Genomic DNA, 26,882 nt, shown 5'->3' with positions numbered 1-26,882 from the left:
GGGAACGCGGACCTTTAACCCTAGATATTTGGGACCTTACTCTATTAAGGCCATTATCAACCCGGTGGCAGTCAAGTTGGACTTACCTGCTAATATGCAAATTCACCCCGTCTTTCATGTGTCACTTTTGAAGCCAGTGCAGCCAGGGACAAGACTAACCAAGCCACCAGACCCCATCCTTATAGACGGGGAACCCGAATTTGAAGTTAAGAACATCCTGGACTCCAAGATGGTGAAGTCTAAACTTTTTTAATTAATCGACTGGAAAGGTTACGGACCACAGGAAAGGTCTTGGGAACCTAGTGACCACGTGCATGCACCTCGATCGGTGAAAAGATTCCACCGAAATTTCCCAGAATAACCAAAACCACGGGGAAGAATGACTTTAGGAGGGGCATTGGGGGGGAGTGCTGTCATGATGCCTACCTCCGGGGAACCAGACCACATCCAGCAACCCCGGAAGCAGGCATCAAGTTATCCTAAGCAAGCCCAAAAACCCCTGCTAGGGGCTATTTGGGTCCAGTCCTGGCGCCTATGGCGCCAGGCTCATATGGAGAGTCAGTCCTGGCGCCATAGGCGCCAGGCTCATAGTTTAAAACTTACCTGATGCAGACCATGCTGCAAGAGCTCCAAGCCAAAAGAGGCTTGGAAGGGACTACTTTACTTAGGGACTATTTTTTACTCGGGCGGGGCTGGGAAGGAATACTTACCTGGGACTACTTTGGAAGCTATTTAAACCACGCCCGAAGAGCAGCACATGCTTCGCGTTATTCTGCATCCAGCAGCATAACGCTCACCGTGCCTGCAAGTCTGTATCCAGCCTTCTGCCACGCCCGCCTCGAGTTTGGAGCTCCTAGAAAAAGTGAGAAAGAAGGAGCAAAGGTTAGAAAAAGAGCAATACCTTTAATCCTTACCTGAATTCCCAATCCATCGCGCCTTCGAGCTGGAAGAAAGAAGTTATTTTTTGCACGTCGCCTCGCCTGCTGCAGCGCCGCGCTGAACTCATCGGCCTTCGCAGCATCTTCACATTCCACCGCATCCTCCTGCATGTTCCCACCGCACTCCGGCACCTAAGGAGAAGACAAGAACAGCAAGGTGAGCCAAGGGAATACACAGAGGAATATTAGTTACCCCCATAGACTTACCTGATTTTACCACCGGGGGTACTATTCCTCTTCACGGGTCGGCGCAGCTTCCACTGCATTTTCGCCGAACCCCGGCCCCTAAGGGGAAACAAAAGGACAGCAAGGTGAAACAAAGGGACTAACAAGGGGAACCCTCTTCACCACAACAGACTTACCTGATTTTACCGCCGGAGGTATTATTTCCCAAGACTTCATACTTTCTCTCAGCGCCTGAATAAGGGAGAAAGCAACAGGTTACATATTGACATTATTTTATCGAACTGTGTTAGAAAATACAAATCCTTACCAGAATACTACCGGTTGCCACGAGGAACTCTTCATTAGGGTCAAACTGCAACCTGCAAGGAATCGGACAAGAGTGAAATTCAGGCATTTGAACTCTTACGAACTTTATACTTACGGCGTCTTGCCGGGAATCTCAGAGTCAATATTGTTCTGGAACTCACCACTTCCTTCGAGCCAGTGAAGCAACTGGTTATCAACGCACCCCTGCGCTCAATGCAGGATGGAGAGCTCATCTTTTCAAACCATCAGGTGAGACTATAAGAGGGGACATCAAAGGCGATCTGTGGGGACATTTACGCTCAACTCCAAGAGTGGTTAATTCCCTTTCTCCATTTGCAGAAGAATATTCCTACGGCCCAAGCAAACAAAGCTAGGTGGGCCAGTCCAGTCCGTCATCTCGGCGCTACGCGTCACATTGGTGGAGACCGCAGCTGTCCAGTTCCGATCGACGCCTCTGTGGGAGCTAGGTGAGCGTAACACAGGCCTGCTGTGACCCCGAATCTGCTGGTAGGCAGGTAGGTTTGTTAATTGTAAGTCTTTGTTCTATATCTCCTTCTTTTCAGGTGCGAAGGTCTTGATGCTGGCGTGCCGGGTGGAGAGGCACGTTTTCTAGGTAAGAGAAAGCGCTAAGTGCAGCGCCTTTATTGTCTTTTAAAGCTAACCTGTGTTTTCTTCTTCTTCTCCTCACTGGCCACTGTGGTGCTGCGAGTGGATGGGAGCGTGATGAAAAACAGGCCCCCGGAATCTGTTAAGGTAAGTACAGCGCTGTGCGGTTGTTTAATATTGAAAGCGAACCTGAATATGTGTCTTTTCCTTTGCAGATGTTGCTGTGGTGCTCTGCATGGAAGCGTGGCGTAGCGCGATGGAATTCAGGTAAGACTGATGGAATTCGATGTTTTGGAAGCGCACGTTCTAATATTGTTTTTCCCCTTTCTCGTTATATCAAGTCGCAATGTTTGAACAGCAGCTGTGGTAGCGGTTCGCCGGAAGTCCTTAAGCTAGTACTCACAGGTGAGTGATGTTTCTTCTCTCGGTTTACACAGATTGCAGCCCAGTTGAGATGCTGAGTCCTGGATGATGTTTTCTCAGGTAAGACAGAATAGTCTTGTTCTTGTTCTTGCAGGATTACAGGAAGATGCTGAAGACCAGGAGCTGGACAAGGTGAGCGTCACGCTGCTGGTTGCAGAATAACTCAAAGCATGTTCTGCAGTCAGTGTGTGGTTTATATAGCCCAGGTAAAGTAGTACCATGGAAAGTAGTTCCAGGTCTGCCACACCCAAAACAGTAAACCGCATGGCTTGGTTCTTAGAACTAGACTGTGTGGGTGCTTCCATGTTGGATTTAAAGGCCCATGTACATAAATGGGACCTAGTTTGAACAGCCCTTCCTTCCTACATATGAGCCTGGTGCCAAAGGCACCAGGACTGACTCCAAGAGCACTTTTGCAGTGGTTTTAAGGCTATCGGGGTTCTTGTGGGAGCCTGCTTGTGGCTCAACGTGTGCCCCCTCACAGTGGTCATGACATGTGGTCCTACAATGTCATTTGATATCGTGGATAAAGGACTTCAATGGTGGGTAGAGGTTGTAAGGGAGCACAGGGTACCAGGGTAGTTCAGGTCTTTTGACAAATTTCACAGATTGCGAAGTAGACCTTGGCTTTGGCTTAGACACCAGCCCAGTAACATTTACTATGGACTTGGTCCTGCTTTTCCCTATTCCCTGATGTCCTGCTGTTAAGTGGAAATTAGCCAGTTCTATGACTATTGTTTGGTGACTCCCAAAGGTGACCAGTTGGCTCCTCTGGGTTCCATCTCTCTCCACATATCCTTGATAAAGTTGGCACTTTTTTGTAAAAAAGGAGGATCTGCTTTGCTAAAGACCCTTTTCTTCAGGGATGGCACGTGCGGATGCTTCTGACAGATGCTGGTCGTTCATTTGGGCAAAGGCCAGATCAGTTAGGGTAGTGGTATCGTCCCAATTGGACAGAGGAAGCGGGGCCAACTTCTCATCACCCTGCCCAAGGCCTAGGTTACCCCTTTGAGTATTGGGAAGATGCCGAATCAGGGCTTGCTCAAGGATTCTCTAGGCTATGGAGCCTCCCCTTTTGCTGTATAGTTTTGGTAGCCAGCACTGTGTGATGGCACTTCAACCTATGCCAAATAGTCTTGGTCTGTGATGCCAGCTGCTACATCTAAGGAGGGTTTCCATGGTAGCTCGGACTTAGTGGCTAACCTAATGTAGCTGCCTTGTGGTGAGAGAGATGGATAAGCCCACAGAGATTAGTCCCCTTTCTTGTCTGGGGATTTCAACTTTGGTAAGGCTAAATAGGTCAGACCCAATAGACTCGAGCATAGCATGTTGAGGGAGCCTAGGTGTCGCAGTAAGGCATTTCACTAACATGTGGCCCAACCTTTTATCAGGTTGTTCGAATCCCACTCTGACACCATATGTAGATCATCATCAGGAGTTGGACAGGGCGGCATTTTAGCTGAATGTTTTCTTTATTTTCAAACACAAGGCCTAAGGGTAGGATTCTATGTCCTGCTTTATACAGGAAAACTTAAAAGGGTGCTTGTCAGGATGTCTTACAAACAAGACAAGTCTTCTGTCCAGAATCCTATGCTAACCTCAGTTTTGTCCCTACCACTACAAAACAAAAGCATAAACTCAACAAAGATAAACTTGGGGCCCTGGCCCCACAAAAGAACAGTGGCTACCCCACCCTCACTTCCCCCTCCCCAACCTTCCCGGGTGCCTCTTTATCAATAGGCGCTCCTTGCCCATGTGCACAGTTCAACCAAGTATACTGAATGTCTCTTCAATCTTTCTCTCCTTGGATCTGTTGCAATCTATGGGTTTTCTCTCCTTCTGCTGGCATACAATAGTTTAATCTCAGCCTTGTGTCTTCTTTTCCACTTTGGGACTCCTGGTTCATATCCCCACTTGAGATTTTCTCCTTTGTCTTTAATTCACCTTGGGATATTGTTCCTCTAACCCCACCTTGGGACCGCATTCCTTGGGGCTTGTTTCTCATACCCTGCCTTGGGGTCTCATCTTGTTCACACCACCTTTGGGTTTCGTTTCTCTCAACCTAACTTGGGACCCAGTTTCTCTCACCCCACCTTGGGGTTTCATTTCTCTTCCCGTCTTGGAGTTTCGTTCATTTAACACCACCATGGAGCCTCATTCTTTCACCCCACCTTGGGGCCTTGTGTCTTTCACTCCGTCTTGGGACCTTGCCTCTCATCCCACCTTGGTGCCTCATCTCTTTGACCCCACCTTGGGGGTCTTGGCTCTTTCACAGCGCTTTGGGGTTTCGCCTCTTTCACCGAGCCTTGGGGTCTCATCTTTCACTGAGCCTTGGGGTCTTGTTTCTTTCTCCGATCCATGGGGTCTCGTCTCTTTCACTGATCCTTGGAGGCTCTACTTTTTCATCTCATGTTAGGGTTTCGTTTCTCTCACCCTGCCTTTGGGTCTTGTCTTGTGCACCCCATTTGGGGTCTTGTTTAGTTTACCTTGCCTTGGGTTTTCACTTCTCTCAACCCGCCACAGGGTATCATTGGGCCTGGCCGCAACCCCTACCTCCATCCACCCACATTGTGCCTCTCTGGTTCCCTGGAGCCACAGGGTACCTCTTTGTCTTCAGACATTGCTCCTTAGGAGGGTTGATGAGTTCGACCGACACAGGGCTGCTTATTCACTTTCTCCACGCTGTTCCGCTATGAGCGTAGCTTGCCCTCTCTTCCAGCTGGTTTCTCGGTAAGCCGGTTGTCCGCCTTTCGCGCGGCATATGCTCTTCTGTACTTTTTTGGGCCTAGTGCTAGCGGCTTTTAGCCCAGCAGGAGTTGAGTTTTCTGGTGGTTCGCCCATGGTTGGGTCTGCCACACCTGGTGTACACTCCCTCTGGCCTGCTACATCTCCCAGGAAGAGATCATTTGGTTTTTCCACAACCGTGGAGCTCTGTCCTCTTCCTATCCAGTTCTGATTGGCTCTTTATCTCCCACTCTGCTTAGTGGGCGAGACTATCCGCTGGGCTCTTGTACCAGGCGAGGGCAGTGAAAACAAAGGGCCAGAAACCATTCTAGCTATTCGTACAGGAAGTTTTATTTTGCCATACAGTTTAATTACCATATAACCAACAAAGATATTAGGATCTTGAAATAAGGGAGGCTAACTATCCCTTTTTGAGGATTTCCTGTCCTCCAAGTGTGGGAGGTCACACCCAGTGGGAGCCTGCTAGCCCTGAGCCCTCAGGGTATTAAGCTTAGCAGGCCCACCTTCCTATTCCCAAAAGGGGGTGCCCACCCCGCTTGGAGAGAGGGGAGGAATTCCCTGGATTTGTTAGATCATTTACTGTAATTAGTGCAAATCGGCCAGTGGGCCATGGTTATTTACTAATGGGGATACTGTGCGCGGCCGGTGGGCATAGCCAATGGGTCACTGTCTTTTACCGTCATTGGTGCAAAGGGGCCAGTGGGACACTTTGTTTTACCCAAATTGCAGAAAAATGCCACAGGCCATGGATAAAGGAGATGGCCAGTAGGCCATGGTGATTTACTACTACAGGGGCCACTGGCCATGCATGTAGGGCCCTGGTTATTTTCTGATAAAGGTGGGGTAAAATATAGCATAACAAAACCCTTGAAATTCAGTGAAATAACTTTAGTGAAGAGCCAGTTAACGTGTAACATTTATTGTAACAAAACCCATGAAATTCAGCGGGTGTTGGAAGTGATACCCTTAATTCTGAATCTCCTGTAGCTAACAGGCTCAAACTCTCACTTTCACCCCTCACACACATATATTTTCCGCAGCACCATTTGCTGCCTCAGTATCTGTGGTTCTGATGCTTGTAATCTGCTAAGAATCACATGCTGTGCATATGGTCTGACATCCAGTCGTAACCGCGGAGTATTGCATCTTGTCTTTCGGCGACCAAAAGGGGACGTTGGCATAGGCGTATCTGTAAAACTATCCCTATCGCGACGTGTAGTGTACCCAAAATCCCTCATGCGTCGAGGTCCCTCCAATTGTATTTTTTCTGCCATGAGGGAGCCCCAGTCTATTGTGAGTGAGTACATAAAGAGAGAAAGTAGTAAGACGTCTATGTTCCTTCCACCCCGAGAGGGAGGCAGGGAGGGTGCATGTGAATCTAAGCAGATGCAATCATCAGAACTGCTATTACGGTGACTAATGCATGTCATCCAGTGACCAAAAATTCTATTTTTTTGTTTTGAAAGAAAAGCCATACTCCTTATCTGGGTGCTATTCTCACCCACGCTAGGGTGTTGGCATGACCCAGAGAACTACTATACGGCCTTTTTGGTGTGTTTTTGACAGTGCGCTTCGCTGTTACGGCATAAACGCAGCATGGCAGGATCAGTGCATCCCGCTCTCAAACCGTGACTAATAATTCTTTTTAAAGGACATATTCCTGTCCCTTCCCAATATGCACCACACCAGAGGGCTGCTATATGGCCTTTTTTTTCTTGATCCAATGCATATTGCCGCACTGGATCACGACTCAAATATGGCAAATGTTTGGCAGATGATCCCATGAACATTTTCAATCAAGACATCCCGTTTTGACGTGGCAAATCTGCTGATATGTGTGGATCTGTATCCCACCAATCAAATCACAGCAAAGTGCCCCTTAGCTAATGCAATTCATACTTCAGGATTTAAAATTGAAGATTCACAGATTCATCTGCCAAAACATACACTAAAATACTCCAACACCAAACCAAGCAAAGTTCTCAAGTGGCCCCAGACACCAGGTCCTCTTAAAGGTTTGTTGCAGATGTGGCCAGCATTTGTTTTACTTTAGGTAATAGCAAACATTTCATATGGGAGTTTATTTATTTATAATGCGCCTATACTGCAAAAAGATGTTTCAAGGCACATCAAGACAAGGGCGGGGAAGGTACAGGAAATTTTAAAAAAGCAATAACGTTCCTACTAGGTCTGGCAAAAATTTGGAGCGTGCAAGTGCAGTAACATAATGAGGGGATAGAGGAGGTGCAGTGTAGGATGGGATGGAAGGGAAGAAGACGAACAATAACGTTCCTACTAGGTCTGCCAACAATTCAGGGTGCACAAGTGCAATAACAATGTGGTCACAGGAGGGGCAGAGGGAAGTGCAGGACGGGTAGGGAAGAGAAGGGTGCAATAAGTGCAAGTGAACCGGTTCAGACACAGCGCAAGGCTGAAATGAGGAACGACATTGGAGTGGGTGCAAAATATGGAAAAGCCTCACCTTAAGGTGCAGAGGGCTACATCACGAATGCTGGAACAAGTAGGTGAAATGCAGAACTGGGCTGCCTCACCTCATGGTAAGAGGGGCTACATCAACAATGCAGGAACAATAGGGAAAATGCAAAATTGGACTGCCTCACCTCATGGTGAGGGGTGCTACATCAACAATGCAGGAACAATAGGCAAAATTGGACTGCCTCACCTCATGGTGAGGGGTGCTACATCAACAATGCAGGAACAATAGGTAAAATGCAAAATTGGACTACCTCACCTCATGGTGAGAGGCGCTACATTAACAATGCAGGAATAATAGTTAAAATGCTAGATTGGACTGCCTCACCTCATGGTATGGGGGCTGCATCAACAATGCAGGAACAATAGGTAAAATGTAAAATTGTAAAATTGCCCTGCCTCACCTCGTGATGAGGGGGACTACAACAAATGTGCAGGTATGAAAGGGTAACAGTTAATTTAGATACAACATCACAGTGTACCGGAGCGGCAAATCTAGTAGCATTGCCGATATTAGCATTGGTGGCGCACAGAGCCGCCATGGCAAGATCAGGTATGGTAGCAAAAACATTGTCCTAGTGTGCCGGTAGTGGCTAATTTGATGACATTACAAGCATTAACATTGGTGGCATATGAAGCCGCAGTAACAGAATCAGGTGCGATATGGACAAAGGCATTAAAGAACGGCGATACGCCTACTTCAGTGGCATGGTATTGTCGAGAGATTATGGCGTGAGGAGCCACAGTGAGCATTGCATACGGCGAGGGATGAAGAGCATTACAGTGCACAGCAATGCTTTCAGTTATAGATGTGTGTGCTACTGGTTTAGAGGATGGCTTTACTGGGGGATCCAGATAAGATTTTGAGATGGGAGTATGTTACGCATGATTTTTGAAATTAGAGAGTAAATGCAATTTCAAGAGAGTAAAAATTAGTTTTCTCCTGTGCAAGAGAGTAAAACGTATCCAACATATACACCCAATGCATGCGTAAAATCAGACCCGTAGACAAAAGGAGTTGGAGCTCAAAGTTGTCTGGCTTTCCTTTAACCATTTTATTACACTTGCAGAAAGTATTCTGCCATAAAATAACTTGTAAGTACAAGTGCACACATCCAGGGGTGCACCTAGGCTACAATTTAGACGGGGCTAACCATTCAAATGTTGGGAGAAGCACTAACTTCTGAGACGGTGGAGGGGTGGCAAAATGACTTGTGTAGGGGCATTTAACTTCATTACTTGTAATGAGACTATTCTAGTGCAGCTTCAATGTTACAATCAGTTAGCTCTCTCCTTTATGTCTGCAACACCCACTTCCTGCAGATCCTGAAGGTCCAAAAAGTGTCAAAATGGCAGATGGTGTGCAATGAAAGACTCAATATCATAGCATAACAGGAAATTGCAGAGCGTGGGGCAGTACTCTGGACGGCCCAAACCACTTCAGTGGCTGTGAGGAACAGGGGGGAAAATGTAATCAGGTTCTACCACAGTCTGCTGTACTAGAATTTCTGGTGCACTGACTGGCTGGTGAGACTGTCTACCTGTCAAATCCAGTGTTACGAGGTTGGAGGAGGGCCAGTGCAGCAATAATGCATTTCCATGCGGCAGTATTAGAGCTACTTGTAGCGGAGCACCAGCGTACATCAATGTGGCCCTCCGCTTATTAAAACTGTCCTATTGTAAGGGTGTATACGTAATCATTCATAAGCACTCCAATTTTTTCAGTTGAAGTTAGGGTGAGATTACAATATTTGTCCAGGATCACACACTTACGCTAAACAGTGAAGCGGGGATTTTAACCCACTCTTTCAATTTGGGCATGGCCACTTTCTTCCATGCTTACAAATGTTTAAGTTTTGGCTGTCAAGACCTACAAAAATACTGTCCTATAGAGTTTACATGCAAAATACCCAGATTGCATAGTAAAGTATCATGGCAACATGTAAATCCTTATAGCAGCATGTTGGGGCAATATAATATCACTGTATGGTACCTTTATTTTCCAGACCCTGAATGGAAAACGATAAAATACAAAAGAACAATATCCTGATTTAGCCACTTTATTTTCAGCGCTTTAAAAACCCCCCAAAAAATAAGTTGTGCGCATGACACATGGTAACGGGGCACATGGGGGCAAAGAGACAGTCCCAGGGGGTGGGGCGAGGGAGGGGAGGCATGACACAGTAACGGGGGCAAGTGGGCACAGAGACCGTCAAGGGGGGCAGGGGGACGGAAGGGAGGCATGACACGGTAACGGGGCACAGAGACAGTCACGGGGGGGGAGAGGAGGCATGACACGGTAACAGGGGGCATGGGGCAACAGAGACAGTCACGGGGGTGAGGGGAGGGAGGGGAGGCATGACACAGTAACGGGGGAAAGGGGGCACAGAGACAGTCACGGGGGTGAGGGGGAGGGAAGGGAGGCATGACACGGTAACGGGGCAAGGGGGCACAGAGACAGTCACGGGGGGAGGGAGAGGAGGCATGACACTGTAACAGGGGGCATGGGACAACAGAGACAGTCACGGGGGGGGAGGGGAGGCATGACACGGTAACGGGGGAAAGGGGGCACAGAGACAGTCACAGGGGGGTGAGGGGAGGGAGGGGAGGCATGACACGGTAACAGGGGGCAAGGGGGCACAGAGACAGTCACAGGGGTGGGGGAGGGAGGGGAGGCATGACACTAATGGGGGAATGGGGTAAACAGCGACAGTCACGGGGGCAGGGAAGGGAGGGAGGGGAGGCATGACACAGTAACGGGGAGCATGGGGTCAACAGACAGTCACAGGGTGTGGGATGAGGGAGGGGAGGCATGACACAGTAACGGGGGTATGGGGGCAACAGAGACAGTCACAGGGGCAGGGGGAGGGAGGAGAGGCATGACACAGTAATGGGGACTTGGGGGCAACAGAGACTGTCACGGGGGTGGCAGGGTGGTAGAGGAGGCAAGACACTAACGGGGGAATGGGGGCAACAGAGAGTCACTGAGGGAGGGAGGGGAGGCATGACACAGTAACAGGGGCATGGGGGCAACAGAGACAGTCACGGGGGCGGGGGAGGGAGTGGAGGCATGACACAGTAACGGGGCATGGGGCAACAGAGATAGTCACGGGAGGCGGGGTGACGGGCTATGCTACTGATGACAAAGGAAACATGTTTCCCAGAGTCGCAGCCCCTCTGAGACACACAGGCTGTGTCGACAAGCCTGTGTGTCTCATCGTCGCAAACCTTCAGCCTGTTATGTATGGTTTACAACATTCAACTAAGGACAACTAAGCAAACTTTACTTTTTAGCATATCAAGCTATTAAACGTTCAAAGGGTGCTTTATTGTTTTGTTCCGAGCAACACAATAAAGCACCCTTTAAACGTTTAATAGCTTGATATGCAACTTGCTCCCTTTAACTGTTATTAATAAACACAGCGTACATGTTACGCAGTAGAAACACAAATCATTCATATTTCCTATAATTACATGCGTAAATAGGCACAATGCGCACTTTATCTAGAGGGCTGATTGTACATGTCCGTGTCGGAGTGTATGACCGTACCCAGGTGATGATCACCACATCCGAGGGGTAAAGCAGTCTGTTTGCAGTTGGATAGTAAATGCAGCCAACAAAAACCTGTCAGAAGTAGGTGAAGCGAGGAGTGCCGAAGTACTGACATACTGCAGGGCAGGAAGGAAGGTGGACCACGGCGGGGGGATGATATAGGAAAGATTGCTGCTGGATGAGGAGGACATGTAGGGCCTCGCAAACTCGTGGGTACAGGGTGAGGGGGCGGTGAGTAGGTCCCGGACATAACGGCCACCATTGTGCACAAGAGAGTGCAATCAGACTTTCAGAAATTGGTGAATGAGGGGCTCGAGCGCCTCTTACCTGCAGCGTGGAACAATTAGAGCCGGTGAGACAGAAGAAGACTTGGACTTACAGGAGTTACCGTAGAACCGTTAACAGCTTTGACATTGGTCGGGCCGGCCTCTGTGGCCAGACAGGGGCTGCAACCTTGCACCTGGGCATTAGAGCTCGGCCCGGCTACGCCTCCCGACTCAGTATTGGATTGCAATTTGTTGCGGGTATACCCAATATGGTCTCTGGAGACAGCCAAAAGCTTCTGCTGTTGAACGAGTGCAGGCAAGGTGGTGTGGCTCTGCAGCGGCCATCTTTGATGTGGGTCTCGGACATCAGTAGTCAGTGCAGGTCTTCTAGCAAATGTGGGTGCCTGGTTCTCAGCCACATCTTCTATCGATGCATCACAGGGAAAGACAGGGGCTGCAGCCTTGGACACGGGCCTTAGAGATGGGCCCGGCTACGCCTCCCGGCTCAGTAATGGATTGTCATTTTTTGCGGGTATATTCAATCGGATCTCTGGGGACAGCCAAGAGCTTCTGCTGTTAAACAAGTGCCGAAAAGGTGGTGTGGCTTAGCGGCGGCCATCTTTGATATGGGTCTTGGTCCACAGTAGTCGGTGCAGGTTTTCTAGCACATGTGGATGCCTGGATGTCCTCGGGCAAATCTTCTATTGATGCATCACAGGGATGGGATATGCTAATTTTGAAGAGGATATGCTAATATTGGGGAAGATTCGTCCCAATCCATTGAATGGTGTCAGTTATAAGCCTGGAGGCTGTCCTTGAGTGGTAGTGGTGCGTGGTAAAAATCAATCTAACATAAGCATCTTAAAAAGGCCTCTTTCCCTTCGCTGCCCCCTGTGAGACGAGGTAGGTGAGCCTGCTGCACAAAACCATCCCTGGGGGTTTTGGGCAAGAGGGATCTCTCAGTTGAACAAGGTTGCAACATCTCCCTTAGCCCCCAATGTCCCAAGTATTTTCTGCATACATGGCAAAAGATGATAATATCAATGTAATTGAGCACTTGCACATGCTCGGTTTGGATGCTGACCCCGCTTAAAGATGAAGCCCCAGGGCCAATGGGACAGTGTTTTCCAATTTACAGATCAACTTCTCTTCCTCAGAGACCTCAAAATCCACCTGGGTGTTTCTAATCCTTCCTCTGGGCTCTACCGCAACCTATCGACTCTCTCTCCCTTTCCATTCCACCAACACACTCTGCCGGACACACCTTGGATGTTCTCATCTCCTCAGGCATCCCCCTCTCTAACCACTCGTTTCTCTTGGACGGACCACTTTCTGCTCTCCTCTCACTTGATATGTCTTGCCCCTAAAGCAAACCCTACCCCAGCACTGCCACCTTCATTCTCAGTCTTTCGACCCATGAAGTGAGTGGACGCCTTGGGCCAGGGGTCAAATCCTAAAACTGAAAGTGGGGGGACTCCCCAACAAACACAATGGAATGTGACATCACCAGAAATTAGCATATCAAGGTGAAATATTCACATTTCATTACATTGGCTTTGCATAACAACCCAAATTGCACAGGACGAATGGCATTTGCCTTTCATAAAATCACCATATACACAAAACCAAGAGAGGATATTTTCTTCTAATAGTGTTTTTGAAAACATTAAAAGGTGTGCAAGTTTTAAACTCAAAGGACCAATACAAATGTTTTCCCTGGAACATGCAGTACCGAAATGGGACATTTCACCTTTAGCTTTTTGTTATTGTTAATCAGGTTAAATAGTGCAGTGGTGAAGAGTCCGGCCTGCAAACAGGACGACTGCAGACTGCAGGTTGATACCTGAGGTCGGCTTTAATACATAAATTCAAGGAAGACTTTCAATGATTCTCATTTTAGCTGGGGGGGGAGGGGGCTGAGTCCATCCCCTGAAAAAAGTGGGTGGACTCTGTCCACCCGCGTGTACGATCGACTTGAGCCCTGCCTTTCCCTCTACATTCTCTGCTCCTCCTACACCTGTGTCTGAGTCGCACCCTGACACCGCCCTCTCTAAACTGCATCCTTCTATCCAACACTTTGGACATCCTTGCCACTGTCATGAAAATCCATCTGAAGCCTAGCTCCAAGTGCAACTCTTGGTACAACTCTGACCTCGCTGCCCTGAAACGCAAGTGCAGAGTGGCTGAAAGGAAGTCGCGCACTTTGTGCGCATCCTCTTACAAACTGGCCTGCTGCCAGCCCCAAAAAAATTACAGACTCTCTGTCCTCTCCAGGAAGAGGGCCGATATCCAAGCTGCGTCTCCGCGGCCTCTAACAACACACCCAAACTCTTTAAAATCTGCAAGGAGCTTGCCAATCCTACTGCAGTCTTCACCTCTCTTGTTCCCTCTCAGGCCCTCTGTACGACTCTGGCCTCTCATTTCACTACTAAAACTCAGAACATCCTGTCCTCGATTTCCCTATTCCTCTACCCCTACCTCTCTCGGGCCCCCTTTGGCTACCTCTCCGTCTCCCTCTCCTCTTCCTTTTTCCTCTTTCTCTCTGACAACACCTGACGATGTCTCCAGACAAGTCCGAGCTATGAAAGTGTCGTCCAAACAGGTGCACCCCTCCTCCAGAACCATCAAGGACCACATTGCCACCCTTGCACCAGCCTTGGACAATTTCTGAAATTACTCCTTCGCCACTGGATCTTCCCCTCTGTCCTCAAGCACTCTTCTGCCGATCGTACATGTCCGCCGATTTCTATCACTCCTTTCCCAGGCAAACTCCTGGAAAAACTGGCCATCTTCCAGCTTACCGTCCCCACTGAATCTGTTTGCTGCCTCCATGACCATCAGCATAGCTTCGGAGCAGCCAGAGGCACGAAAACTCCTTTCCTGAACACCCGTGAAGATCTGCTCTCTAACCTCGACTCTAACCTCGACTCCAGCTCTCCCTTTATCCTCATCCTCCTTGACCTTTCCTCTGCTTTTGACACGGTCAATCACAGCGGCCTAATCAACTGACTCATGTGAACCTGGGCATCACAGACCAGGCCCTGGCGTGGCTGACCACCTTCCTTCTGCACCGTCCCTCCCAGATCCAACTTGGGTCCTTTCTCTCCACCACGTCTCTCTCCACATGTGGTGTCCCCAAGGGCTGTATCCTCTCAACCTGACTATTCAATGTCTATTTGGCCCCTTTGGCCTACCTGATCGCCACATTCTCTTCTAACTGTCAGTGTTATGAAGATGACACTCTGCTCTCTTTTAGGTTTCCCTCAGCCGCGTCTCCTCCCTCGCTCATTCCTGGCTGTCTATCCTTGATTCAGGATGTGTGCGCCGCCAACAAACTTTGCCTTAATGCCAGTAAGACAGAGATCCTTCTCATTGGGACCCCTGTTCCCGCTTTCCCCTCTCTCTCTCTCTGAGTCAAAAAACCTTGGTGTCGTCTTTGACTCGACTCTCTCCTTCTCTCCTCACATCAAGGGCCCTGCCAAAAAGGCCCACTTCCACCTGCACCTCCTAAGGGGTATTCTAACTTTTCTCACTTTACCCCAGAAGTTCCCTGTCTCCAGAACCCTGGTTCTCTCCAGGCTTGAGTACTCTTTCTCAATCTGCCTATCTCTACTCTTCGCCCTTTACAACGAATCCAGAACAGGACTGCAAGATTTATCCTTGACCTCAAGCCCAGGCACCACATCTCTCCAGCCCTGAAATCTCTCCACTGGCTCCTGGTGGCTTCAAGGATCAGTTCAAGGCCCTCTGCATCGTCCACAACTCTCTCTTGCAAAATACCTTCCTTCTAGAGACCTTCCCTCAGCTACCTCCAACTCTCTGAGGGTCAGACGCTGCTCCAGGCAGAGAGTGGGGGGTAGATCCCTCTCCTTTGCCGGTGCCTCCCTCTGGAACAACCTCCCTGCCCCTCCCAGACTTGAGCCGGACCACCTCACGTTCTGGAAGCAGCTCAAGATCCACCTTTTGTCCTCTGTCTTCTCTCTCGCTCCCTTACTAACTTACCTGTCTGCTGCACCGACTGGTTGCCTGGTTCCCTCAGAGTCTCACTAGGTACCACGCTCCTCCATGACCAGTCTCTTTTGCACTGACTCCTGGCATCAGTGCACTTAGGGGCTGTAACTGTAACCCCTACAGCCCCCCGCCTCCTTGCACTTACCCAGAGGCGCGTTGCTCTGGCTGCACTTACTCAGAGCCTTGCCCTGATTGCACATTCCCTCTCCTCTCCCTTGCACTTCCCCCTCTACTTCCACCTGCACTGCTCGTTATCACACTTGCACAATCTGAATGACACAAGCCCTAGTAATATTATTTGTCTTTTCCTCCCTATGTCTTCCCTCCCTTGTCTTGTGGCACCTAGAAACACTTGTGTACAGGCGCTATAAATGCCATGTCATATCATATCATATATAAGGGACAAGACACTTAGCTGGAGAAGGAAGAGCTGACACAAACCCAATGGACGCCGTGCAGAGCAGATATTTACAGTACAGTGCAGAGCCAACACAGCCTGGAGGCAGGACCACAACATCTATCTGGTGGGCGGAGAGCCCATGAAAGGGTGCCGAACCTAGAAGTGCCAGAGAACCGCAGCTCCAAGGTCTCTGCCGGTGAGAGACCAAACCACAACCATTGCTGGAAGCCGGCATGCCAGAGAGAATGTACCCACAACAGGATGTAAGGAACCAGTGTCCAGAGCAAGACTGTTCAGTCGTAGAGTGAGCAACCACCTCCCCTGAGAAGACAACCACAGAACAGCAGGTACACTGTATGCGAGAAGGAGACGTAGGAGGGTGGTTGAGCTCTGCGTCGCTTGGCAAGAGACTCAGAATACCAAAGCTACTCAAGTTGCTGACAGCCCTATGGCCTAGCGAGGAACAGAAAATAAAATTCAAAGATGGTGAACAAGAATCCCATACTGAAAAGGGGATTCCTAGAAACCAGGAAATAGAGAGCTCTATACCCTAGAAGGCGGAAGGCCTTCCTAAAGGAGACCAGCAGCAGAGAGGCAAAGGGCTGGACCGACCAGATAACCAAAGCCACAGACAGCGGCTGGAGAACTATAGTCATTCAATTGTATTAAAATCTAATGGTCCACATGGGACCACCAAAAGTGATCCCATCCAGAGGACAGAACTAAGCCGAAGTGCTGAGCCAAAGCTAACATTTGAACAACTGAAGCGCATTCCCAAACAAGTTCGATGTGCAGGGAAGAGACTTGTAAAGTTTGCTGGAATTGTGTGGCTGGGCACAGGAGTTTGTCCTTTTTGCTCTGAGGCAATGTTGCAGAACTTTATAGTTTAAGACTGTGAAAGAAAGCAAGGCCTGAGAAAGATGAAAGGAACATTTCATCTTTTTGTACAGGAACTTTGTGATTTGACAGAACTGAGAGAGAAACAAAAGCCCTGGGAAACGGAGAGTGACATTTTTCCAGAGACGGTGTTAGGAGCGGGTCATGCACCAGCCAACATATATCGGAACACTTGTTTGAATTTGTTTTCATTTAGTAGTGGTAGGGTCAGTTAGATAGCTTAGGTTTCGGACAGAGGACTAAACCAATTTGTGTGATGTCCTGACAAGCACCTTTTTTTATTATTGTTAGGAAACGTTTGTATGCAGCACTCTTTGGGACCACTACACACAACTAGGACAAAATCAACCTTTGGTATAGGTCTGTACTACACAGTTTTGGTAGCGTCGCTGAGCAACCAGGCTTATCTCAAGAGGGGAATGTGAGCTATAATGATGTTACACAGAGGTCTACAATCACAAGTATTCAAATAGACTCTTAAAGGTTTCTTGGTAATACACTTATTAATTTATTTCACAATCAGTTATAAAACTTTCACTAGAAGGAGGCATTCTATATCACAGAAAAATGTACTTCAGTACTACTACTTTGAAGGAGGAGCAAAATGGCAGAGTACTTTGAGGTAGGAGCAAAAAGGCATAGGTTTATACAATTAATATTACAGTTACTATTAGACAGTGCAAATAGTTTGAGTTCACCAGAGGAGCCAATTCAATGCAATAGGGTAGGCCAAAGTCAATGGGCTAGAGTCTTGTATCGGATATAGCAGTTTGGGTAGTGAAACAGAAAAGTCTTTGCCAAAGTTCTCAGAAGTAGTTAGTAGAAGAAAGGTTTATATGTTGGGTCACATGCTGACTAAGCACTTTCGCAGTGAGAGGTAAGTTCTCTCCAGGCAACTCTCCAGACCATCGTTCACCTGCCAAGCGATTGCAGAAAGGGGGAAGGACATATGCAAACTGGGCTTGGTCGCAGAGCAATACCAGAGGTCAAGATTGACTATAAACAACCCACCTCTTGGGTATAGCTAATTCCCTGCCCCAGGGTGCCTGCAGCACCACCGCTATTAAAATACTGCGCGGAAAAGGTTGCTCTGCAAACATATATAATCTGCCTGTTGCATCAAAACACATCAGTGGTAATGTCAAGGAATTCTGCCTGCCTTTTCATGTGAGTAAAATTTAATAAGACAGTGTGTCAGTCCTGCCCGCCACAAAAATAAATGCAATGAATTCTCTTCCCGATGCGCCGAGTGCACGTTGCACTTCACCATTACCTTTTGCAAAAAATAACAGGTTTCACTACTAAATATGGAACGTTCAATGTCTGCCTGTAGACCTCCCTGTTTTCCGTTTCACCACTTCACATCTGAAACTTGTCCACTTCTTGAAGCCGAAGCTGTCGGATTGCCGATTTCCTTTTTTGTGATACCAGCTGTACCGTTGTGTAGCCATTAGATGGCAGCAAATTCAAAGTTATGTCAATATTCACTGTACATTCGGGTGTGTGGTATACCAATAATAGCTTTTGCTCCTTCGCTTCCTTTCCTCAGGCCAAGTTGGACATTGCCTATGGGACCCATCACACGTAAGTCACCATTCTTATGACTTTATAATTCGTGCTTTCAAGGCAGCCAGTCGGCAGAGGCCTGCGGAATCACACCACTCTTGATATTACAAATATATATGCTGCGTGTTTTTTTTTTACCATCTGCCATGTTAATATTGTTTGCTACATCCTATGACCTCTTCAAGGCTTTGTGTTAGCATGGTGTGGGGGCATCCCACAAAGTCTCCGTGCTGAGAATGACATTGCACATCCCTATGTGCAAAGTTTCCAGTGCGTGCTCTGCGTATTCACAGAATTTAGACCGCAACGTAACCCTAAGTTGCTGCCAGAACACCCATGACACGGGCCAATACAAAGCACATCCAGCCATATTTACCTACATTTGCATTCTCCCCGGCCGCAAAGTCATACACCCTGGTAATACTGTGCGGGTTCCCCCGCAACCATTTCTATGCTGGAGCTTGTAGCTTCCACTCAGGATGGGGAAATAAAGCTACAATCATAGGAGGTCAAGCGGAGTGGAAGAAGTGGCACTAAATTCATTTATCGACACTTTTTATGAGTTACAGCATTTTGTATGATTTTGCATGTGAAGTTGCCAAATCAATTGGTTTTCCACACGCACATATTTTTATGTTGGCGGGAAGCCAATAGATTCCTATGGGATCCACCTGGCATTTACACCCGAGAAAAGTGGGCAGATTCCAAAGGAATCCATTGGGCATGGCTCCCCCAACCATTAATTGTGGAAATGATTTACACTTTTCCAGACTTGTAGTGGAAAAGAGAAAAGCATAGGTGATTTTTGCCTGTGTTTGACTCTTTACTTTTCCACTACTTAGTGGAAACAATTTAAAATGAACGAATGGCCCTTTTGCAAACAAATGCAATTTAGGATTCAAAACACAATGCCCCCTTACTCTTTTCATCAACATGTTTCTACAATGATGAATACATTGTCAGGTGTGTTTATCATGTGAATTGTGCATTTGTGAAGTAATCTGTATAAAATGTTGTTATTTTAGGTATTCTAAACCAAACTTCAACAAATGTGTGTTCACAGTCAACTCATTTAATCTCACTATACCTTACCTGCTAAAATGAGGTGCCCCTAGAAGTGATTCAGTTCGCAATATAAGCTATTCCAAAAAGCCTCACTCATGATTTGATAGATGAGAAGCACAGGTATTAGGACCTGCCAAGAACACAAACACACCTTTTATTGAAAATATCAGACCACATTTATTGTTAATGGATGTTGTACCAGGCACTATTGCCACTTGCGTGGTCTCTTGGCGCTCTGTTGTATCTGCAATGGAAGGAGGGTTTGGGGGTTTGTTAGTGGGATTGAGAGAGAGAAGACCAAGAGAGCACTGACGTGCTGTTGGCAGTTTCAGTTCAGAGAAACTAGTCACTGAGCTTTGGTGCATTATTCGGTTGGTAGCCGTTATGTGGTGTTGAGGTATGATTGTGTATAGTTTTGTTTCATGTTGGGTGTTGTAAAGTGTGTGCGGTTTGTGATGCGTAGAGGTGCGGTTGTGCTTAGTTCAGTGTTTGAGTGCAAGTATGCAGAATGGTGAGTTTTTAGTACAGTTATTTAGTAGTAAACACATTTCGAGGGGATTGGGGCCTCCGACGTATTCCATATCTTTGACAGGTAATCACCACAGCTGTGCTGCTTCGGAAACTTTTTGCGGCGTCTGTGTCCTGCGTCGATGACGTCGATGCGCCGTCGTCGAGGACCTCCTCCAACGTCCGATGTCATCCGATGTGATAAGTAGGACGCACGACGCCCGTAGCCTCAGTTCCGTTTTTTCCGCGAACGTGTTGCTTCGTGAATCTCGGTTAACGCCTCGACTCTTTGGAGTTCCGTTCTTCTCGGTTCTTCGAACCTGTTCGTTTTTGTGAAGATGTCTTCTACTTCATCTTCGACCCCGCGTTCGGGCTTCAAGAAGTGCGGGGAGTGTGGGTCCAAGATGTCGGTGACGGACTCGCACGACGCCTGCCTCTGGTGCCTCGAGGAGGCCCACAACACGGATGACTGTATCGACTGCCTGTCGCTCACGTCTAAAGCCTTACGTGAATGTAAGAAGAAGTTGTCGGTAGGTCGGGTGTCCAAGCCCCGGAAGTCGAAGTCTGCGGGGCTTTCGACGGATGATTCGAGAGGTGACTCTCCGCGTCATCGTCGGAAGTCTTGTGCGTCTCCTTCTAGGAGTCGGTCTTGCCACTCCTCGGCCTCTTCGAGGCATTCTGGGAAGCGCCGACAGCGGTCGTCTTCCAGGTCCTCTTCTGAGGACTCTGCCCGACACGTCGCTTACCCCACCAGCTGTGCAACGCCGGAGGAATGGGCTTCCTTCGGGAAGAAAATGCTGGCGATTCTCGAGTCGCAGGGTACTAAGCCGTCCACGCCCCCGAGTGGGGTCGGCCGTGAGAGGTCGAGAGACACCGCTCGCAAGAGTGGTCGGCACGAGTCACGGAAGAGGTCCCGTTCGGACAAGGGGACCCTTTCTCGACGTACCCGTTCCAGGTCCCGGTCCTTGACGCGTTCGAGACCATGTGCACCTGTGATGTCTTCGAGGAAGACATAGACGTCTGAGGCGTCGAGGGAGTCAACAGGCTTTCTCGAGGCTCCGGCTCCGAGGAAGTCATCGAAGCCGTCGACGCTCAGGTCGTCGAAGGGCACGCTCGGAGCTCCGGCTTCGAGGACTGTGTCGACGCCGTCGATGCTGGCGGCGCTGCATCTGACATTGATGCCGATTTACTCGACGCCGATGCCTGTTCTCTCGACGCTGGCGTCGATTCACTCGACGCCCTCGACGCCTTTCGAGGCCGGGGTGTCAGAGGTACCCCGTGGCACGGGGGAAACCCCTAGGAAGGCTCTGGTTATGAGCAAGCACTCTCGGGTGCCTTCTTTTCGCCACCTGGAATATATTTCGGAGGTGGATGAGGATTCTGATGGCCTGGTTCCTAGTCAGGTTCCAGATGAAATGGTCTCGGGCCATAGTCAGTTTGACGATTTGAGGCAGTCACTGCATGATACCAGTGGACTGGACACCTCTCCGGAGGTGGAGTTTTGTAGGCCTGAGCCTGGCTCTCATGCCGATTCCTCGTACCGGCGCCTTATGGCTAAGGTTTCCGAGTACTTGGGATGGTCTGCTCCCCCAGGGGAGTTTGTGCAGGACGATCTCACGGACATCCTTGATGTTGGTCCCTCAACTGACCCGGTACTGCCGTTTCATATGGCTCTACAGAGAAGGGTGGCGGCGGCTTGGACTGCTCCGGAGAGTCTCCCGGCGGTGGGCAGGTCCTTGTTATGAAAATACCGTCCAGCCAGTAGCGACCCCTGCTACTTGACCAGGCACCCTACTCCGGAGAGTTTGGTGGTGCAGGCGGCCACGGCCCCGGCAAAGCAGGTGTCGTACCCTACCATCCCTCCTGATAGGGACGACAAACGTTTTGATGGCTGGGCGAAGAAAGTGTTTTCTTCTGGTGGTATGGTGCTTCAGGCAGCCAACTCCATTTGTGCTTTGTCTCGTTTCACGCACACTCTGTGGAACTGTGTTGCGTTAGCGGCTGAACATATTCCCGAAGGGGACGAACGGGATGGTTTCCTTGCTATGGTCCAGGATGGTAAGGATGCCATGTGTGAGTCCGTTCAGTCGGGTTTGGACATGGCTGAATGCGTCGTCAGGTCCATGGCGGCGAGCACCGTGATACGCAGGTTTGCGTGGTTGCGGAAGTCGGGGTTTGCTCCTGATGTGCGGTCCTGGCTCCTCAACATGCCTTTTGACGGTGAACACCTTTTTGGCAGCAAGGCTGACGAGAGCCTTGAGAGGTTGCAGACCTCCAAAGCTGCAGCAAAGTCATTGGGCGCTGCAGTTCGCCAACCTCCGCCTTTTCGTCCGGGGGGACAGCAATGGAGGGGTGGTTCCTTTCGCTATTACTCGTCCTTCAGTAAAGCGAGAGGAGCTGGCAGTCAAAGAGGCCAACGCAGGGGTACCAGAGGTGGACGACAGGGTACCCGTGGTGCCAAGGCCGCTCGGGCAGTTGCCGCTTTGCCCTCAGGTAACGCTGCAGCCGCTACCTCTGTCATGAGGCCATGTCCCATGGTTCGCCGGTTGGGGGAAAGCTGGCGCAGCATCTTGTAGAGTGGCGTGCCATTACTTCAGATGTGTGGGTTCTGGAGATCATAACGCACGGCTACTGTCTTCCCTTTTGGCAGAGGCCTCACGACAATCCACCGGGGAACCTCTCTTTGCAGAGTCCGGATCCGCTCCTTGCGCAGGAAATTGAAGCCCTGCTGGAGAAAGGCGCCATAGAACTGGTGCCTGTACCTGAGAGGAACAAGGGATGGTATTCCCCTTATTTTTTGATTTCGAAGAAAGACGGGGGATTGAGACCCATCATGGACTTGCGCGGTTTGAACAAACTCCCCAGGAAGGACAAGTTCAAGATGGTTACTCTCTCTCAAGTCCTCCAGGCCCTTCAGCTTCAGGACTGGTTGGTGTCTCTCGACCTCAAGGATGCTTACTTCCATGTGCCGATCCATCCCAAGCACAAGAAGTACCTGAGGTTCACGGTTGGCGACTTGCACTTTCAGTTTCGGGTCCTGCCGTTCGGATTGACCTCCGCCCGAGGGTTTTCACCAAGCTCATGGTGGTGGTGGCAGCGCATCTCAGGCAAGGGGGGATTCACGTCTACCCCTACCTGGACGATTGGTTGATCAGGGGGAGCTCTCCCGAGCAAGTCCTGGATCATCTGTCCTTCACCTGCCACTCCCTTCACAGGCTGGGCTTCTCACTCAATTTACAGAAGTCCCATTTGACGCCAACACAGCGGCTCCAGTACATCGGAGCAGTGCTCAACACTTCCTGGGGCAGTTTTCTCCTCCCCAGGTGAGGGCTCTTCACATTCAGCAGATGGTGCACAAGTTTCAGCATGCCCAGACGCTCCCAGCATTCGAGTTCTTGAGGTTGCTCGGCCTCATGGCATCCTGCATTCTTCTGCTGCCAGAGGCTCGCCTGCGGATGAGATCTTTGCAGTGGGCACTCAAGATGCAATGGTCGCAGTCCTCCGGCAGGATGTCGGACCCGGTTCAGGTGCCGCCCTCGGTCGCCCGGGACCTTCTGTAGTGGGCCGTCGAAGGCAACTTGATGAAGGGGGCTCCATTTTGGCTTCCCTGGCCGGAGGTGACGATCGTGACGGATGCATCCCTCACGGGATGGGGAGCTCATGCCAACGAGCTGACAGTCAGCGGTCGTTGGTCTCCGTCGGAGTCCAGGCTCCATATCAATCTGTTGGAGCTGAGGGCCGTCAGGCTAGCCCTGAAGGCTTTTCTGCCGACTGTGCGAGCAAAGAATGTCCTGATCCTGACGGACAACACAGTGGCCATGCACTACCTCAACAAAAAGGGGGGGGCAGGGTCACTTCCTCTGTGCAGGGAGGCGATGCAGCTCGAGTTCTGGGCCATCCAGCAGGAAGTTTCGATCTCGGCAGTTCATCTGGCCGGAGACGAAAACGTGAGTGGGAGTTGGCTCAGGAGATTCTCCTGGAGATCTTCACCCTTTGGGGGACCCCTCAAGTGGATCTCTTCGCCTCCAGTGTCAACAGGAAATGTGAGAGGTTCTGCTCGCGGGAATTTCCTCCAAAAGGAGCCTTAGGAGACGCGTTTGTGGTGGAGTGGTCATTCCCGCTGCTGTACGCGTTTCCTTCAGTCCCCGTCATTCCGCAAGTGCTGCAGAGGTTACGGAAGTTCGGTTCCCGGTTGATCCTCATTGCTCCGGCGTGGGCTCGGAGGACGTGGTACCCGGACCTTCTCGACTTGTCCATCTGCCCTCCACGTCGTCTTCCCTACCGAGACGATCTGCTCTCACAGGAGGGGGGTCAGGTTCTCCATCCAGAGGTCAGATCCCTCAACCTTCACGCTTGGCTTCTGAAAGGTTGAGGTATAAGGATTGGGACCTCCCTGAAGACGTGATGGAGGTGTTGCTCTCGGCCCGACGGCCAGCAACAAAGTGTCTGTACCGTTGGCGTACGTTCTGTGACTGGTGCAGAGTTCAGAATGTGGATCCTTTTGCATGTGACATCCCCGTGGTTCTGTCCTTTTTACTTTCTTTGGCCCACAGGGGCTTGAAAGTGGGTACCATTAAAGGTTACCTGGCGGCATTGTCCATCTTTAAGCGCTTGTCTGAAGAGAGTACTTTAAAATCCCTTTAATTTCACAGTTTCTGAAAGGACTCACTAATGTGTTCCCTCCGTCACCTTTCCTGGTGCCCGGTTGGGATTTAAACCTTGTTCTTAAGTTTCTTATGGGTGTTCCGTTTGAGCCTTTGCATTCTTGTCCTTTGAGGCTGTTAACTCTGAAAACTGTATTTTTAGTTGCGGTCACTTCCGCTCGCAGGGTGAGTGAGTTACAGGCACTTTCAGTTAAGCCACCCTTCACTGTATTTCACAAGGACAGGGTTGTCCTTAGAGTTCGTCCTTCTTTTCTTCCGAAGGTGGTTTCGGAATTTCATTTGGCCCAGAAGGTTGTTCTTCCGGCATTCCATCCTCCTCCGCATCCTGGTAAGGAAAAGGAGAGGCTCCATAGGCTTGATCCTAGGAGAGCTTTAAGCTTTTATGTTTCAAGCATGTCCCGGGTCAGAGTGGACGATCAACTCTTTATTGGTTACGCTGGAAAGCGTTTGGGACAGGCTGTGACGAAACAGACTTTGTCTCGCTGGATTATTTTGGCCATCTCGGAGTGTTGCCGCTTGGTGGGTAAGGACCCGCCGGCTGGCTTGCGGGCCCATTCTACCAGTGGTATGGCTGCATCTACTGCCCTGCAGAGGGGTGTTCCTATTCGCAACATCTGTGATGCAGCCACCTGGGCTTCTGTACATACATTTGTACTTCACTATTCCCTCGATTCCATCCGAGGACAGGATCTGGCCTTTGGCAAGGCGGTCCTTTGCTCTGCTATTTGATTGGCAATTCTAAATTTTGATTCTAAATTCTTTCCCTCCTCCTTGCTCTGGTACTGCTTTGGGTGTCTGTCATAGATATGGAATACGTCGGAGGACCCAATCCCCTCGAAGAACAAGTTACTTTCTTACCTTGTAACGTTCTTTCGATGGGATGGTCCGACGACGTATTCCATATCGCTCCCTCGCTGCCTTCCCCGCTGCAGAATTTCTTTTGCGATTGCAGCTTACGTTCCGCAAGGCTTTGTGTCTGACTGGCAGTTGACTAATGTCACACTTTCTGGGGGAAAAAACTACAACTGAGGCTACGGGCGTCGTGCGTCCTACTTATCACATCGGATGACTTGGACGTCAGAGGAGGTCCTCGACGACGGCGCATCGACGTCATCGACGCAGGACGCAGTCGCCGAAAAAAGTTTCCGAAGCAGCACAGCTGTGGTGATTACCTGTCATAGATATGGAATACGTTGTCGGACCATCCCATCGAAAGAACGTTACCAGGTAAGAAAGTAACTTGTTCTTCCTACCCCCAACAACCAATCTAGGTGCAACACATGTACTATCCCCAACAATCCATTGAACAAAATTGTGTCATTCAATAAAAAATCAAACATATCAAGCAAAGAGTCATCATGGACAATTGCATATTATAACCAGTATGTAAACAGTATGTACCAGGCAATGATGTACAGGGGCATAGGAGGGGGTAGCAAGACACTCTCCTCCCTGTCACGCCTCAACTTGAGCGATACCAGGCTCAACCAACACCACCTGCGTCCTGATGCAGCTCTTTAAGCCCTACCACTCTCTCCTACATGGTAGCACTCCCTCAACTCAATTAAAATGCGTTGCAAAAATGCAACCAAAAATAAAACTGTCTGTTTAAAATGCAATTTTGTAAGAACCAAAATCTCCTATTCCTCGGTTCAGTATTTTGGGTGGTGGGGGGGTGGTCCTACCTTTCACAGCAAGATGAAGGGACCATAAGCACCTCCTCCGGGGCCTGCTGGGAGTAGCCACAGTGTTCAGGAAGGCATTGTTGGGTGAACACCATCTGAGATGGTACAAAGACTTGGGACCTCACTGCTCAGCCGTCTCAGAGGAGGAGAAGGTATCCAATTCTCTCCAGCCAGGCCAAGAATGAGTTTCTGGGGTCTGGTGGGAGTGGAGATAAATTGGAATTGTGGTTAGGAGAGCTGAAGGAAGGTCACTGGGGTGAAAGGTGAAGGAGGATCAGATATAATAGAAAGGGGAGAGCATATGGCAAGGGCATATAGGTAGATTAATGTTGCAACACGATTTTCCTTGCTTCTCTTTGGCTCTGTACTGTTTTCTATAGATGGTGCAAATGTATACTTTTAAGCTGGATCACGGATGTAGGAAATCTGGATCAACCCCAACAGTTTTTAGGGTTCTCCTAGACCCATACCCAGTGGAATTTGGGCCCCCCTGATCACAAACCTGGCCCACCCAGATGAAAATTCCTGGAGCCGGGCCAGTTCGGCCCTTAGAAGGTGCCATTTTTGATTA

The 26,882-nt window shown here is 49.4% G+C and overlaps 1 protein-coding gene across 2 annotated transcripts in view; it reads left to right on the top strand.

The window, feature by feature from the left end:
* The window catches only part of TDP1 (tyrosyl-DNA phosphodiesterase 1), a 1,670,976-nt gene that overhangs the window by 308,683 nt on the left and 1,335,411 nt on the right, over positions 1-26,882 (top strand). For both annotated transcript variants that reach the window (XM_069637461.1, XM_069637460.1), the window contains exon 6: positions 18,374-18,408. In XM_069637461.1, the coding sequence (XP_069493562.1) occupies positions 18,374-18,408 (35 nt within the window). The remainder of the gene's footprint in view (positions 1-18,373; positions 18,409-26,882) is intronic.

This window comes from Ambystoma mexicanum, chromosome 14 (genome assembly GCF_040938575.1).
Source record: "Ambystoma mexicanum isolate Mex_15411 chromosome 14, UKY_AmexF1_1, whole genome shotgun sequence".
Lineage (NCBI taxonomy): Eukaryota > Metazoa > Chordata > Amphibia > Caudata > Ambystomatidae > Ambystoma > Ambystoma mexicanum.
Note: the sequence above shows the minus strand (reverse complement) of the source record. Positions and strands in the feature narration are given on the sequence as shown.